Source organism: Xyrauchen texanus, chromosome 4 (genome assembly GCF_025860055.1).
Source record: "Xyrauchen texanus isolate HMW12.3.18 chromosome 4, RBS_HiC_50CHRs, whole genome shotgun sequence".
In the NCBI taxonomy this organism is placed as follows: domain Eukaryota; kingdom Metazoa; phylum Chordata; class Actinopteri; order Cypriniformes; family Catostomidae; genus Xyrauchen; species Xyrauchen texanus.
In genome coordinates this window covers 25,477,012-25,493,037 of record NC_068279.1, presented here as the reverse complement: position 1 = coordinate 25,493,037, position 16,026 = coordinate 25,477,012, and the positions used below count along the sequence as shown (strand labels likewise).

General features: G+C 40.5%; 1 protein-coding gene across 1 annotated transcript; it reads right to left on the bottom strand.

Moving 5' to 3' along the window:
* Positions 1-7,696: 7,696 nt before the first annotated feature.
* On the bottom strand, positions 7,697-15,043 carry LOC127640771 (protein YIPF6-like). The gene is made up of 7 exons (XM_052123491.1): positions 14,996-15,043; positions 13,811-13,939; positions 11,680-11,758; positions 11,452-11,494; positions 11,013-11,138; positions 9,346-9,503; positions 7,697-8,949 (listed from the first exon to the last, which is right to left on the bottom strand). The coding sequence occupies exons 1-7, from the start codon at positions 15,026-15,028 to the stop codon at positions 8,828-8,830; spliced, it is 690 nt and encodes a 229-aa protein (XP_051979451.1). The 5' UTR covers positions 15,029-15,043; the 3' UTR covers positions 7,697-8,827.
* Between the last annotated feature and the right edge of the window lie 983 nt (positions 15,044-16,026).

Below are 16,026 nucleotides of genomic sequence, written 5' to 3'. Positions count from 1 at the left end.
AAATAGGATGGGGGGCCCTTTACGAGGGCAGGCCTGTCTCCGGCTTTTGGTCAAACCCGGAAAAGCGCCTACACATAAACTGTCTGGAAATGAAAGCGGTCGCCTTGGCTCTCAGAGCCCTGCTTCCGTACCTGAAAAACGAACACGTCCTGGTCTGAACGGACAACATGACGGTAGTTTCGTATATAAATCGCCAGGGTGGACTCAAGTCGAGCTCCCTGCACTCTATGGCCAGGGAGCTCATCCTATAGTCACAGCACCACCTGCGCTCGCTAAGAGCAGCGCATGTGCCAGGCGCCCTGAACCAGGGGGCGGACATGCTGTCCAGAGACAAGGTTCTCCCAGGGGAATGGTCTCTCCACCCCCTGACGGTGCAGTGGTTATGGCAAACCCTTGGCGAGGCGGAGGTCAACCTCTTCGCCTCCAGGGAAAATGCGCACTGCCCCCTTTTCTTTTCAAAAAGCACGGACGCGTTCGCCAGGTCTGGCCGAGCCGCCCCTTGTATGCTTTCCCCCGATCGCGATGCTACCTCAGGTCATCAGTCGGATCAGGGAAGTGAAATGTGCAGTGCTCCTGGTAGCCCCACTCTGGAAAAACCAGACGTGGTTTCCAGAACTGATGCAGATGATGCAATCTGCCCCATGGCCGATTCCGTTGAGGCTAGACCTCCTCAGGCAGGCCAATGGGATGATTTTTCATCCCCGCCCTGCTCTGTGGGCCCTCCATGCATGGCCCCTCAACGGGTTCCCGAGAACCTCCCCAGTGGAGTTTTGAGAACCATCACTGAGGCGCGAGCGCCCTCTACTAGGCGCTTATATGCCCAAAAGTGGAAAGTGTTCAGCGACTGGTGTGATACCAAGAGCTTGAACCCCAAATCGTGCGAGATACCAAGTGTACTCACCTTTTTGCAAGAGCTGCTGGAGGCGGGCCGCACACCTTCCACGCTCAAAGTCTATGTGGCTGCCATAGCTGCGTCACACAATCCTGACAAAGGACATTCATTAGGGAAAAACGATTTAATCATTCGTTTCCTAAGAGGCGCTAGGAGGATGAACCCTCCTCACCCCCCCTCAGTGCCGATCTGGGACCTGGCCACGGTCCTGGACGCACTCAAGGGTGCCCCGTTCGAACCTCTCCGAACCGTGCACCTTAAACAGCTCTCGCTCAAAACCACGCTCTTGCTGGCACTCGCTTCAGTCAAGAGAGTGGGTGACCTGCACATGCTGTCATCAAGCGCTGCTTGCCTGGAATTTGGACCTAACGACTGCAGAGTTGTCCTTAGGCCAAAGCACGGGTATATTCCTAAAGTGCTCTCTACACCCTTCAGAGTACAGGTGATATCTCTGGCAGCGCTATCGTCCCCAGCAGACGAAAGCGACGCTAATTTACTCTGCCCGGTCAGGGCACTCAGAGTATATTTGGAACGTTCTGCCCTGTTCAGACAGACGGAACAACTATTCGTATGCTTTGGCGGCCGCACTAAAGGTCTTGCAGTTTCAAAGCAAAGAATATCGCGCTGGATAGTGGATGCTATAGCGCTGGATTATGAAGCCAAGGGCCTTCAATGCCCCTTAGGCGTAGGAGCTCACTCTACGAGGAGCATGGCCTCCTCGTGGGCGTGGTCGAGTGGGATACCCATTGAAGATATTTGTGCGGCGGCAGGCTGGGCCTCGCCTTCGACATTTATCAGGTTTTATAACCTACATGTCCCCTCATTACATTCCAACATTCTGACTATAGAATGGAATAGAATATGTATATGCTGGGCATTGTCTCCTCCCTTATAAGGTCCGTCTCTGACCGACTTAGAGGATTTTTATGCGTACCAGTACATAGAAAACTCAGTACATAAGATATGTGCTTGTGTTTGTACAATGAGCGCCCCACCTTGGGGCAAAGGCGCTCTGTGTTATCCCATTATGTAGCTCGCCGTTGGCCGGCTCGTGGAATATTCACTTTGCTTTAAGGCTCAGGCATCTGCCTCTGGCTTTATAGAGCGAAGTCAGCACGCACGGCGTTTTGCAGGGTGTTTCCATAGCGTAAGCTACTTATGCAATAGGAGAGACCTCTCGATAGGGAACGACTCGGTTACTAACGTAACCTCGGTTCTCTGAGAGGAGGGAACGAGTATTGCGTAAGCTGCCGTGCTTGTGCTTGGTCAGTTCGCTTCAGTCGATTGAACCTAAAGGAACTCGTATGACGGGGTGCCCATTATATAGCCTGGCTATGCTAATTTCGGCGGGCTCTGAGCGCGCGAACGCTTAGCCTGCTCCGGAGCAGGCTAACAACCAGGCTAAAATTAATCCAAGTGATTTATCGGCTAGTTCCACCCTAAATCCTACTAGATATTAATGTGTTTTAGTCACTTCATGGTCCTGCATTAAAATACTAGATATACTGTCATTCATCTAAGTATGCGTACTGTTATTTTAGTTATTATTGAAAACTGCTGTTCATTTCACTGTCAGAGGTTTGATGAATATTATTCGAGATTTAAAGCGTTTATTGTCATACACCCAGTGAGGAAAGCAGATTTTCCTGAGCAATTATTACTTTGCTGTCCACCAGTGGCGGCTGCTGGTCTTTCAAAGAGGGGAAGCTCATTTTCGGCCTACATTATAAACTTATTTACCCTATTTTTTGCACTAAATCAATCTTAGGTGTTGATCTGCCCTGCTGTTTAATTCTAATTTTTTCCTCATAAGGAAGACTTTCAAATGGCTTCGCCAAAATCAGGTCGACAATATTAGCACCGTCTGCCATCGTGCGCAGTTTCACCTGTACGACGCTAGCCTAGCCTACTGTATGAATGAACGAACGAACGAACGCTCTAAAACAAAATATATTAAACTTGGCAAAACTGAAACAAGGAATGTGGTGTATAATTGTGTGAAATGTATTATGCAAATTGACTAGCAATTTCGCCAAACAAATATAAAGAAATAGGTTGCAGCAGTTTCTCTTTCGACTACACTTGAGAAATCCGCGATGGGACTGAGCGCGAAATAGCTTCAGTGACTTCTTATAGTACAGATTTGCTGTCAATCAAAAGGAGACGCAGTCTTTCGACAGATCCTCCAATCATCACGCGGAAGCCCGGAGTCCGGGCCAGCCCACTCCTCATTCACCCCCAGAGACGCTGAGCTTCCGTGGGCGGGACATAATCGCAGCATTTATCCAATGACCGTCTATTTTCGGAGCACTGAAAAAAAACTGTTCAGAGCAGCCCCATTGAAGTCAATGGGCGCTCGGCTTCAACAGGGAAATGCACTGACGCTACGGGAATGTATGAGAAGTAAATCGAGTCAGCCGACCTGCTATAGGTAATGTAGCTGATTCTGAACGAACTCGTCTTCGAGATGAACGTGTTCTAACGCATTTTTAGTCAATAAATTGTTTACACAATAGTACATATTTGACCATTAGTTTTTTGACATTATAGGGGCAGCTGAGCTTCCCTTGCAGTCTTAAAGAAATCCCCACTGCTGTCCACAATGAATGCCAACACAGTGCAAAAGAACTATAATATGAGAAACAGAATATAGACTATGTATATCTATATATGCAAGTATAGAGTAGAAATGTACTGTTGAAAAAAAATATCAATATATTATATTTTATTGCAGTTGATGAGATAATAAGAAATGACTCATGAAGTTGCAAATGTGGTTTCAATTAAGTCCGTAACGAGGTCAATGTAGTATATATAGACTAAAGATTTGTGTGTTTCCTATTCACAATGGCTTGCCCTTTGTTGGATGATGTAGTTGATGAGGAAGTTTTAATACTCAGACGAGCATTCAGGCATGAAAGAGTCTTCCGAGATAGGGCAGACCCAATGGCCTTTCAGACGAATATCTGACTGAGAGGTACAGATTCTCAGGTGATGGCATCAGATATTTGTGTAGGCTGCTGGGTCCAAACATACAGCACAGGACAGCACGAAGCCATGCTCTCACTGTCCCACAGATTGTCTGCGTAGCACTGCTATTCTTTGCAAGTGGCATGTTTCTGTATTCTGTCAGTGATGCAGAAAACCTCAATAAAGCCACTATTTGCCGCACAATAAGAAATGTAAGTCTGGCATTGAAATCTCTTGTGCATATATTTATCACCTTCCCTGGTCACAGAAGATTCATCCATATCAAGGAGTTCTACAAGATTGCAGGTAACACGAATAATAACAGATTACTACAAAATGTTACATTAGCACAGTCACAGTATGACACTCATTATTTTGTGTTACAGCTTTTCCTAATGTAATTGGTGAATTGCACCCATATTCGTATCCAACGCCCCTCAGGGGCACATGAGGGAGATTACGTTAACAGGAAATCCTTCCACAGTGTCAATGTTCAGGTAAGAATGAGTTATGGTTCCTGTCAGCTACATAATTACTCTGTGCATTAAATGACCTTAATAGGCTATATATTTTTACAGATGATCTGTGATGCTGACTGTCTTATCACAAATTTAGAGGCAAAGTGGCCTCAGTCCATGACTCCAGAATCTTTCGGGCCAGTAGAATTTACCAGAGACTCTCTCTAGGTAAGCCACCCCATTTTTTTTAAGCACCTTGAACATCAAGAGTACAGTACTTGTAAGAATTATGTTTTGTATTCGCAGGTGAGTTCTCTGGTGTGCTGCTGGGGGATAAAGGCTAAGCCTGTGAGACATTTCTGATGACTCCCCTTACAGACCCCCAAACCCCAGCACAGCAAGCTTACAACCATGCCCATGCCAAAACCAGGGCTCGAATTGAAATGACTTTCGGCCTCCTGAAATCACGATTTCAGTGCCTGCACCACCTGAGGGTCTCCCCAGACAGAGCATGTGATGTGACTGTTGCCTGCACAGTGCTGCACAATATTGCCAGCCTAAGAAAAGAAAGGGCTCCCAGAGTTGCTTTGGATGTTGATTGGGACAATGCTGCCATATTCCCAGATAACAGAAATGGTAGACTTGTTAGAGAACAATACATTGCAAATTATTTCAGTTAATTTAGTTTTGATTTAGCCCATCCCTTAATAAAGGATAATGTAGGCTATATAACTTTTTCATGTGTACATGCATTTTATTTGGCATCGGTAGCACACACTGTGGTTATCTTCCCAAATTCTAGTTCCACTTCACTGGATCAATAACTATAAAGTGTACTTGACATTCATTAAAAAAAAAAGTTACAAGACCACAATGGTTTTGGAATATTTTTCTTTTATTATTTTGCTGTTATTACTTGTCAGCTTGGAGCTTTGGAGAGAAAAAATTATGATGATCAATAATACATTGTGTTACAGTCATGGTTACAGTATGAACTGAAGTCACTTACTTCTCTTTCTAGTTTCTGGATTTCCAGTTCTAGTTTCCTCAGTGTCTTGCGTTTAATTTGCATCTCAAGGTCCATGTCCTGCAGCTTACTTTTGTTCACATCAATCTTGACTTCTGACAGCTTGATCTGTCTCTTAAGATGCGTTGTGTAGAGATATCTGACAGTTTGTGAATTCTGTGAACACCTTTTCATTAGCATAGCAGAATTTTTGCATAATGTAAATTTACTTTAGGCAATACTCACTATGTTACCAGGCTGTTTATCAGGCTGCCCAGTGTCAGGATCCTGTAACAAATGATATTTTCTATTAGTACCACTTCCCTGACTTCTTATCTATTATGAACTTAAAAAAATGTGTCCATTTCCACAAAATTGACATGATACCTCGAGCCTTCTGGAGTCCAGCGACACGGTCTCATCATCGGCAGAAGTGCACTCCACTGCTGTAGATGTGGCTTCCCTCTGCCATATTCAATACTTGTATTGATATTTTTGACAGGACATGCAAAGCCTATGATTTAATAAAGAGTACTCACCGCTGAATCATAGTCTGGTGGCTCCAAAAGTGTAAGTGTGTTGCCAGCCACTGCAAGGTAAGGCAAAGTCACACAGTCCACATAGCAAAATATATTGGATTTCAATATTTTCCATGTGCAGTAGTATGGCAATAATGTACCTTGTATGAAGAGGCCAGTATCCCTTGCTGGGCCAGAGTCAGTGGCTGTCCCTCCCTGGATCCCTTCAATCACTGGCTTCCCTTTATTTAAGTCCAGGGCCAGCTCCTCTGCTGTGGTGAAGTCTTGGGTTGGAGGGCCACCCCCCGTACCAGATATATGATTTTTTTTTTATTTATTGCTAAAATCAGCACAGACAAAAAAAATGTCAGCAAACAAGTCACTTACCAGCCTGCAAAATATTCTTGTATTTAATCTTGACTTGCTGCCAAGTCCTTTTTTGGCCAGACATGTTTGTTCTTTAAGAGGAATAGATAGATACAAATGAGAAAATAGATAAGATGGATAAAAATAGAGCAAAATATCTGATTATAAATTACATCAAATCAATTAGAAACAAAACCTACATACAAATAGATAAGAGTAAAAAGATTAAACAGATTATAGACATAAAAGAAACTAAATAGATCAAATAGATGCACATAGTGGGTAAGTGTTTGCAATTATTCTTCATGTTAAATGCATGTCCACTGGTCACATTTAAGGCAAAGTATACAATTATTTTTGAAAATGACAAGTAACTCCTTGAATTGTAATTATGAGGGTTTCAGTGGAGCACTGGTTATTTGGACTACTTACGCATTCAATCGGTCCGCTATTGTTTGCCAGGCATTCTCTCTTTGTTTTATTACAGCAGCTGTATTGCCTTTTTTACATATGTTTCACTTCTTCATACGTTTCCATAAGAACCTGTTGCTCATTAGGCGAAAAGTATGCCGCACGGGTTTTGTCCATTTTTGCATCGGTGATTCTGTGATCGATTTCGTGATCTTTTTAAGAATGCCGTGAACGTGCATTTATCCAAACTATACACTTGGCTTGACATATCCGCGCGTTCTCATCCTGGCTCAGCAAACGTGCAACGGATTAAGCCAGGATGCACTGATTAAACTAGGTAAAGCCGCGACTGTTCTGTTATCCTGGCTTTCGTGCAATACCTCCCTGGTGTAAAAATTAATTTCAGGATCAACATGGCATTGTTGGCTGTCATATCAACTCAGAATAATGAATGATTTCAATGTAACTAACCTCTGACCATCGCTTCATGTCATCTACACAATTCTTTTTACACTCGTGAGGCACTGTCTATAAATACATGGTCATCGGTACTCTGTGAAGTATCGGGATGTTTTTTTTTTTTTTACAAATGTAATACCTCAAACATTACATTACCTGCTAAGAAGATAGTGAATACCCTGAAGACCGGAAATTGAAAACAGTTGAATCGTGGAACACTTCCGCGCTCAGGAAAAAGGTGGGCAGGGGCATCACTGCAGCTTGTTTATTGTGTTTATTTAAAGGACGGTGGAATCAAACCTGGGTCTGTCTGCACGAAAGTACACATTCTAATTGCCTTTACACACTACGCTAGAAGTAATACTCAGGTTTGTAGTTAGTCTTTAATCTCTTTGTTTCCACCAGAATGTTTAAGTGAAAATTGCTGAGCTGTACTGTGTAGTCTCTTCTGCCCTACAAAGGCAATACATCAGCACATGTTGTGCAACCATAACACTAACTACACACCTACAAAGGTCAGAAGGAAATAATGACTATTATCTAACACTCTTTTTTCACTTATATTAAGGGACAATAATAAAAGATTATTCTAAATTACTTAAGCAAACTTTTTTTTTTAAGACTTTCAGCTTTTAATAAGACTTTTGTCAACGGGTGCTTACACTACTTAGACATTATAATTTAAGCTCCAAAAAAAAAAACATCAAAATGACAGAAAACAGCTTCATCACAGTATTTATTTTTAATATATGCTTGAATAACTTCATTGAGCCACACAAAACAATGGGCATCACATCAATGAACCTCAGACAGACAGAAAATGTGTTTCTCTTCCAAATTCAACCTACTTGTTTTACATTTCCATGTAAAAATAGACACAGACAGACAAATAGAACCCATCTCTGCTGCACTTAGAAAGTAAATTTTTATTTCATTCTGGAATGTCTTCCTCCACCGTTTAGAACAAAATACATTTAATTTAAGTCCAAACAAATATCATTCAGAACAAAGAAAACACCAAAGAAAAAAAGTTTAGCCATCTCCAGGTCTGTTGTTGTGCACAGTGCCATTAAGTGAGTCTTAGAGACTTGACCTCTGTTAGTAAACACTGAAGTGAATGTGCAGCCTGATAATAGCTGAATAATTCTCCAGGAGGATTTTAGAGCTCCCAGCAGAGGCAACTGACACAATGTTCAATCAAACACACAAGCAATTACATACATGATGACACAATAACATGTCTGTGCCTGAATAAGCATATGCACCCCGACATGGCTTTTTATGCACAAAGCCATGCCTGACGCACAGTACAAAGTATCTAGTCTCACACGTAACAAAACATATTTGCACACATCAAGACTAACATATTCTCTATTTCTCCCTCTCTTTCTCACACTCTTTCTCACACTCTTTCTCACACTCACACTCACACACACACACACACACACACACACACACAAGGTGCCAGCATCCGAAGTTTGACGGACTGAGAGTGACGTAGGCTGTTGTTAAATAAGTAGCGTAGAATAATTGATGTCCTCCTCTCCTTCTCCAACTAAACGAGGGATGGGAAGGAGTGATAGCGATATCACTAATCCATTACTCTCCACTGTTTGTCCCTTGATAAGCGCTCCACCTCATTTGATTCTAGGCCAATCAATGACCAGCTTCCAGACAATCTACTGGTGGTCATTGTTAAGGGGAGGAATTAAAGTATGTTGCACAATTGGCGTAGAGTATCTGTATGCTAATGAGAAGGCGAAAATGTCAAGACCATCCAGCCAATCACAAAGTAGAACAGGAACACAGGATACACGACCAGAGCTTTCCTGTTGGCCGGTTGACTGTCTGCAAGAAATGCTGTGGAGGCTGTGGATGAAAAACACACACACACATGCACGCACGGTGTCACTGGGTCAACTCTGGTCTGTCTTAAACTCACTGAATTCCCTAAATGACTATGTGTGACAAAGAGACAATGAGTGTCATCAGCAACAAAATTGCAGTGAAGCCGGCAACATAATCTAACTGAAGTTTATAGAAAGAGAGGGAGGGTGTAAGGGGAATCAGAGCCTACATTTCCACCTAGTGGTCACTGCAGGCACTGACTGCACTAAGTGCACCAACAGAAAAATACTTAGGATTCCAAATGTAGTTTCTATTAACCAACCGAATAACTGGAACAAATAGAAAACATCTATATCTCAAGATTCCTGGGCTTTTAGGATAACTGAAAATTGAGAAATTATTTTGATTGGTCCTTACCAAATGTTGACCAGCCAAAGGAGGCGGTGACAACAATGAGACGGATAGCAAAACTGAAAACGCCTGAGCCCCCCAGCAGCACAATGCGGCAAACTAACATAGCCACAGTCAGAGGAAGAATACAGTATCCCAACACACACAGACTCTGGAAGAATGATCTGTACAAACAAAGAGTTAAAGGGTTGATTACACCCATTTACTTACAGTCAGGTCCATAAATATTGGGACATCGACACAATTCTAATCTTTTTGGCTCTATACACCACCACAATGGATTTGAAATGAATATGAGCAGATAATATTGCCCAAAACACTTCAGAATTCATCCTGCTGCTTTTGTCAGCAGTCACATCATCAATAAATACAAGATAACCAGTTCCATTGGCAGCCATACATGCCCACACCATGACACTACCACCACCATGCTTCACTGATGTGGTGTTATGCTCTGGATCAAGAGCAGTTCCTCTCCTTCTCCATACTCTTCTCTTCCCATCACTCTGGTACAAGTTGATCTTTGTCTCATGTGTCCATAGGATGTTGTTCCAGAACTGTGAAGGCTTTTTTAGATGTTGTTTGGCAAACTCTAATCTGGCCTTCCTGTTTTTGAGACTCAACAATGGTTTACATCTTGTGGTGAACCCTCTGTATTCACTCTGGTGAAGTCTTCTCTTGATTGTTGACTTTGACACACATACACCTACCTGTGTTCTTGATCTGGCCAACTGTTGTGAAGGGTGTTTTCTTCTCCAGGGAAAGAATTCTTCGGTCATCCACCACAGTTGTTTTCCGTGGTCTTCCGGGTCTTTTGGTGTTGCTGAGCTCACCGGTGCGTTCTTTCTTTTTAAGAATGTTCCAAACAGTTGATTTGGCCACACCTAATGTTTTTGCTATCTCTCTGATGGGTTTGTTTTGATTTTTCAGCCTAATGATGGCTTGCTTCACTGATAGTGACAGCTCTTTGGATCTCATATTGAGAGTTGACAGCAAAATATTCCAAATGCAAATAGCACACTTGAAATGAACTCTGGACCTTTTATCTGCTCCTTGTAAATGGGATAATGAGGGAAGAAGAAAAATCTGGCCATGGAACAGCCAATTGTCCCATTACTTTTGGTCCCTTAAAAAGTGGGAGGCACATAAACAAACTGTTGTAATTCCTACACCGTTCACCTGATTTGGATGTAAATATCCTCAAATTAAAGCTGAAAGTCTGCAGTTAAAGCACGTCTTGTTCGTTTCATTTCAAATCCATTGTGGTGGTGTACAGAGCCAAAAAGATTAGAATTGTGTCGATGTCCCAATATTTATGGACCTGACTGTATACATTATAAGGACCTACAGAGCTTCAACATTTAAAAAAAATCGTAATTTGTGTTCTGCTGAAAAAAAGACAGTCGTGCACATCTGGTATGTGAATAAGAGAATTTTTATTTTGGGGTTTTTCTACTCATTTCATTATCTTTAAGAAGAAAATTAAATGAGTAGGAGTAATGATATGGTTTGAAGTTTGGTTACGTCTTCTAAAACTAAACACTTTCCCTTATTTGACAGAAACTTAATTTCAACCTTGAGTCTTGATGTTGCATATAATGGTAAAGTTCATATCCATGTTGTTTATCAACTACCCAATTAAATGTACACACAAAATTGGACTGCACACTCACATAGTTCCTCCTAAAAGTTTGGAGTTTAGGGTGATGATTACAGAACCGAACCAGATGATGACAAAGACCTCTGCAAACTGTGGCCTGCCGTCTTCCTCGCTGTCAGCTGATCCACCCTGCAACATTCTGGGATACACAGACATCTCAGTGGTGTTGACTATATTAGATTCAAGAACTTCATATGAAAAGTGATTGCTGTATCCGATCCTCTGAAGATTAATAAAGATGGAAAGCATAGTGTGAAAAGCCTGGAAGTCCTTAAAAATAGGCAGTTGTACATAATGTTGCATGGGTCAGACAGAGAGTTTTCTGTTCTCTAGGCTAGCGGGGGTGGTTCACCATGATGCTGACTACACCCACTTTCCTGGAATTTTTTTAAAACTGTAGTGAGAACTGATCTGTGCTGAAACAGGGGATTTCATGACCCTTTAATACTTACAATGCCAGAGTGACACAGAGGAGGAGAGGTCCCCATAAGTCCCCTAAAAATTAGAGAACATATATAGACAGATTTAAATGGGTTTCTACATGACAGGGGTAGATGAGCTTGTAGCATTTATGACTATAATGTGCTAATAAATACATATAAATAAATGCAAACATGCTATGTAATCTGTGATTGTTAATAAATAATTTTTGATTGAAGAACTATGAATGATTGACTCACAGTCTCTGAGTAATGCAGTACTTTTCTTGGGGTACATCACATGGACAAACTTCTGTCCAACAGCTCTCAAATCCCTCAGCTGAGACACAAAAACAGCAAAAGAGAGAGTAAGAACACTGCTTAAACTAAAACAGCACTATTATTAATTACACGGCTTCTAGCTGGGGCGGACTGGGACTAAAAAGTGGCCCTGGACTTTCTAGCCCACAGCGACACAATACAACTGGCCCTCAACACACCACACCATAACACAGCAGCTCAATGATTAACATTTTACGGCTCAATTTAAAATTTTGTGTTGAAACATGGGTGGAAGGAAAGGAGATGCAATATTATCATTACCAGGGCCAGCCCATGTGTTTGTGCGTTCTTAGGCAATTCATGACAATGGGACCCACCGGTGCGAAACTTGTCATAACTTCAAAACATCTGTAAAACCACTGCAAAAGTGATAAGTGGATATTTTTAAAGAGAACGCAATAAAAAAGCAGCACTTTATAGCTCAGACAAATAACAGGTCCAAGAACTTTAAATTTAAATTAAACTTTAAAGATTAAATGTACTTAAAATACAATGGAAAGTGAGTATTTTAGGTGCTGTGACAAGCCAGCATTTCTTCACCAGTTTTTTTTCCTAGAAGTGCAAATAAATGTGTCTCAGCTGAAATGGGGTCATGGAAACCTAGAGTTCCGTTTAGCATAGTATAATAGTATAAAGTATAATAATTAATTACAGCTTACGGGGCATCTTATCCTAGGGGGGGCACCGGAAACTTCAATGGCTGCCCTTACCTGCAGGTTATATGTAACTCAAGGACCCGATAGTAGTCCTGGAACGCAGACCATAGGCTTGCGCTCGCACTTTCGTGACCCTCAGCATTATTTAGCAGGGTGTTTAATGTGTTATATATCCTATTATTTGTATTTCTATTTATAATCTTACCTTGTCTCACAGTGTCTCACTTTAATGTTCAGTGTGCACTTGTTTCTCCCATCACCAAAAATCCTTGTGTAAGTGAGAACACTTGGCAATAAAGCTCATCTTATCCTCAATATTTTGTTTTTGGTTGTCATCAATATTGTGCTTTGTATGTAAAATAATGAGGTCCAGGTGTGTTGCATGATCAGAACGCATCAATAAAAGGCGCCGCAAATCAAAGTAAATTTAAAAATAAAAGTCATTGATATTGACAACATTTTTAAATGTTTATTGATCATTTTAATATAAATGGAATTTACTAATGCACTTTTGTGCCATAGATGGTGTTGTCAGCTTTAGAACGGCCTGGTCCTGATCATAATTTCTTTATAATTGCACTTGCATGGCAGTGGGCCAGCCAACATTGCCCAGATGGCCAGTATGCCCCTGGATTCAAGACTAAGTAAATATGTTGCACTATGCACATGGGGCTTGTCATAATATTTCTGGAGCTCTTTCATTCATGCTGGTCTCTTTTAACGGTCGACTGTTTTGGGTTTTTCATGGCAGATGCCACTGTTAATATCTATATAGCAGAGTACCGATTTATAAACATGATATAATCAAATTTAATTATAAAAAAAAATCAGACACGTAGAAATTTTGTTTATATAAGATAAAAATTGACTTTGAACAATTTTAATTTCCTCAAAATTCACAAATAAATGGTTATAAACAAAAAACATTAATGTGTTTCTTGAAATTTTCTTTTTTGCTGACTCTTTGCCAATATAATGGCATTCACTATTTGGTAAATAGACATTAAGTGAACAAGGGAGCTGTTTGCAGTAATGCGCCACATGAGTTAAGCAGCTAAATGACAACTACTCTTCCGGCTGACACATTACTATGGAAACCAATGTAGATATCCCAGATATTGACTACACAGTCTGTCTGAAAAAAAAAACTGATTTCATCACTTGCAAAAATGACAGTGCGAACAGCCAGTCTTAAAGATTTCCTCTTTAAGACTGGCTTTCCTCTTTTGTAAGTCGCTTTGGATAAAAGCATCTGCCAAATGAATAAATGTAAATGTAAATGTAAAGATTGGACTAAAAACAGTTAATTGTCCAAATGTCAAAACATCAGCTGATTAATCAACCATGCCAAAATATTGATATTTCACTGCTCTGTAATGAAGGGGTTCACTTACAATGGTGTCTTTGACTGGCTCATCCAAAGTTGAGAGATCATCATCTGTATTATGTGAGCCAACTGGCACTGATATGTCCCCCTCCACTGGGATGTCATCTGAGATTGAGATGTCCGACAAACCTGCAAACTGTGACATGAGGAAAGATGTTTTAAGTCACAGTCCATTCGCATGCAGTTCAGGTTTATCTGAAGCAACAAGGACAGAAGGCTGTGAATTGCCCCTGACCACAGGACCCAACTGCTTAATGTGTTTTCAGGATTGTGATGCTTGTTGTCACACACATTTATGTACTACCATGCAGTAAAGAGGGATATAGAATGTTGTACTACTCATTTCACATCCACAGGGTTCCTTCAGATATATGGAGACAAACCATAGAAATCTGTAGATTAAATCCAAGACCAATTTCAGCACCATTTAGAAAGAATAGCAAACTTTCATGATGAACTCTTCCAAACCCAGTGGAATACAATAAAAGCTTCATGTCTAGAAGCACAAATGGTTGCTCAATGCAAGAAGACCCATTTGATCACAGAGAAACGCATCGAACCACTACAGAGCAATAAATCACCATTAAATGTCTGAAACAAATTAATTTGACATAAAAACTGTATATTAAAACATGATATATCCAACTAATATAACGTATTATAAATAATATCTGACGGGAAATACAGATACGCGATGAATCCAGTGCATATACGCATAATGGAGAAATTATTACCAGTTGAAAATTGTACATTTTAGTTATGTGAGATCTGTAATGGTTGAAAATCCCTGCAATAACACAGTATAAATCTCCACATTTTAAAATGATAAAAGATATTGCGTGTCAGCGGTTTTTGATTGCAGATGTTCCACACTCGCATTGTTTACATTCGTTTGCTAGCACTGCGCTGTCAAAGACGTACTACAGTTTCACAAAGAAAATAGCAAATGTATCAAAAGGCCGTTGTACAACGTTTAACATTTAGTTTGAGGGAGTAAATTCTCTGGAAAATATTCTGATGAGCTGAGAAACGACCATCTACATGTACACCAGCAAAACTTGAACGAATTATTTACGCCTTCTCAAGCATCCATGCCAACACAAGGTCGCTTCTCATACAAACAAAAAACAGGAAAAGCTGACAATGTGTTTTAAAGACGTTTACATTTTTTAAAGCGTGTTTTGTGCCTTACCAAAGGCTTGCTGGACTCCTGTACTTCCGCCATCTTTACACGGATACAGATACGTCATCGAATGTGTGACGTAAAAAACGACAACAGGCCATCAAGCAGATCATTATAATATTTTTGTCAGCCCTATGCTCCCCTGGTATTGTCTGCCCTTGTGAATTATAAGTTTTACATACTGTTTGTCAATGAAAGCATTCATAAAAAAACATGGACATGGAGACACATGTGTGCTCTGTGCTTTTGCAGTTAAATTGAGCATTTAGTATTTTAAATCAGAGTTTTGAACAAAATTCTGTAATTCATTTGTTTATCTTAAATGGAAAATACCATATTCACAAACAGATATAGTAGTAGTAGTAGTAGTAGAAGTAGTAGTAGTAGTAGCAGTAGTAGTAGTACAAATAATAACAATGATAATATAGCCTAATCATTATAATTCCTTATTAGTAATTCAATGAACTTTCAAATTAAAGTGAATCCTGAAAGTATGTGTAGGTAAACAATTAAAGAATAGAATTAAAGAATAAACAATATATTGTTTGTGTGATCTTGGACTTTCAGTGACATCTATTGATGTGGATGCAGCATCATTCAAAATCAATTGTTTCAATTACAGATGCCATTGTAGAAATTCACTATTCACAATCAGCCATGATTAATTTAATCCAAGCGTGAAAGTGACCAATAACAATACGGTAATTGAGATTAAGCAAGTAGTATTCAGATGGTCATGTGATTTTAAAATGGCAGCCCCCATGAGGGCCCTCCTGCCACATGCAGAACAAAACAGCTTTTATAAGGTGTCTGATATGACTAAATTCCTCACCTCATGTGAGTGCTCATGATTTTATTCATATGCTTCAAAATAACAATTAATATCTTTAGGGGGAAAAAATACTGAGTGCACCTTTAAGTAGCCAAGTGGAAACGTTTAGCTGTTTAAATGTTATTATTGTCTATTGTGTTATGTCATATATGTTTAAACTGAGCTGAGAATTTACATAAAACATACTAATTTAAAATGACACTCAAAA

Bases quoted from the DNA above. Each gene is read 5' to 3' on its own strand.
- LOC127640771 (XM_052123491.1), bottom strand. From the start codon at position 15,028: ATGGCGGAAGTACAGGAGTCCAGCAAGCCTTTG. The intron at 11,139-11,451 runs GTAAGTATTAAA...TGTGTATCCCAG, and splicing joins CTCTGTGTCACTCTGGCATT to AATGTTGCAGGGTGGATCAG. The intron at 9,504-11,012 runs GTGAGTGTGCAG...TTGTTTGTACAG, and splicing joins AAACTTTTAGGAGGAACTAT to ATCATTCTTCCAGAGTCTGT.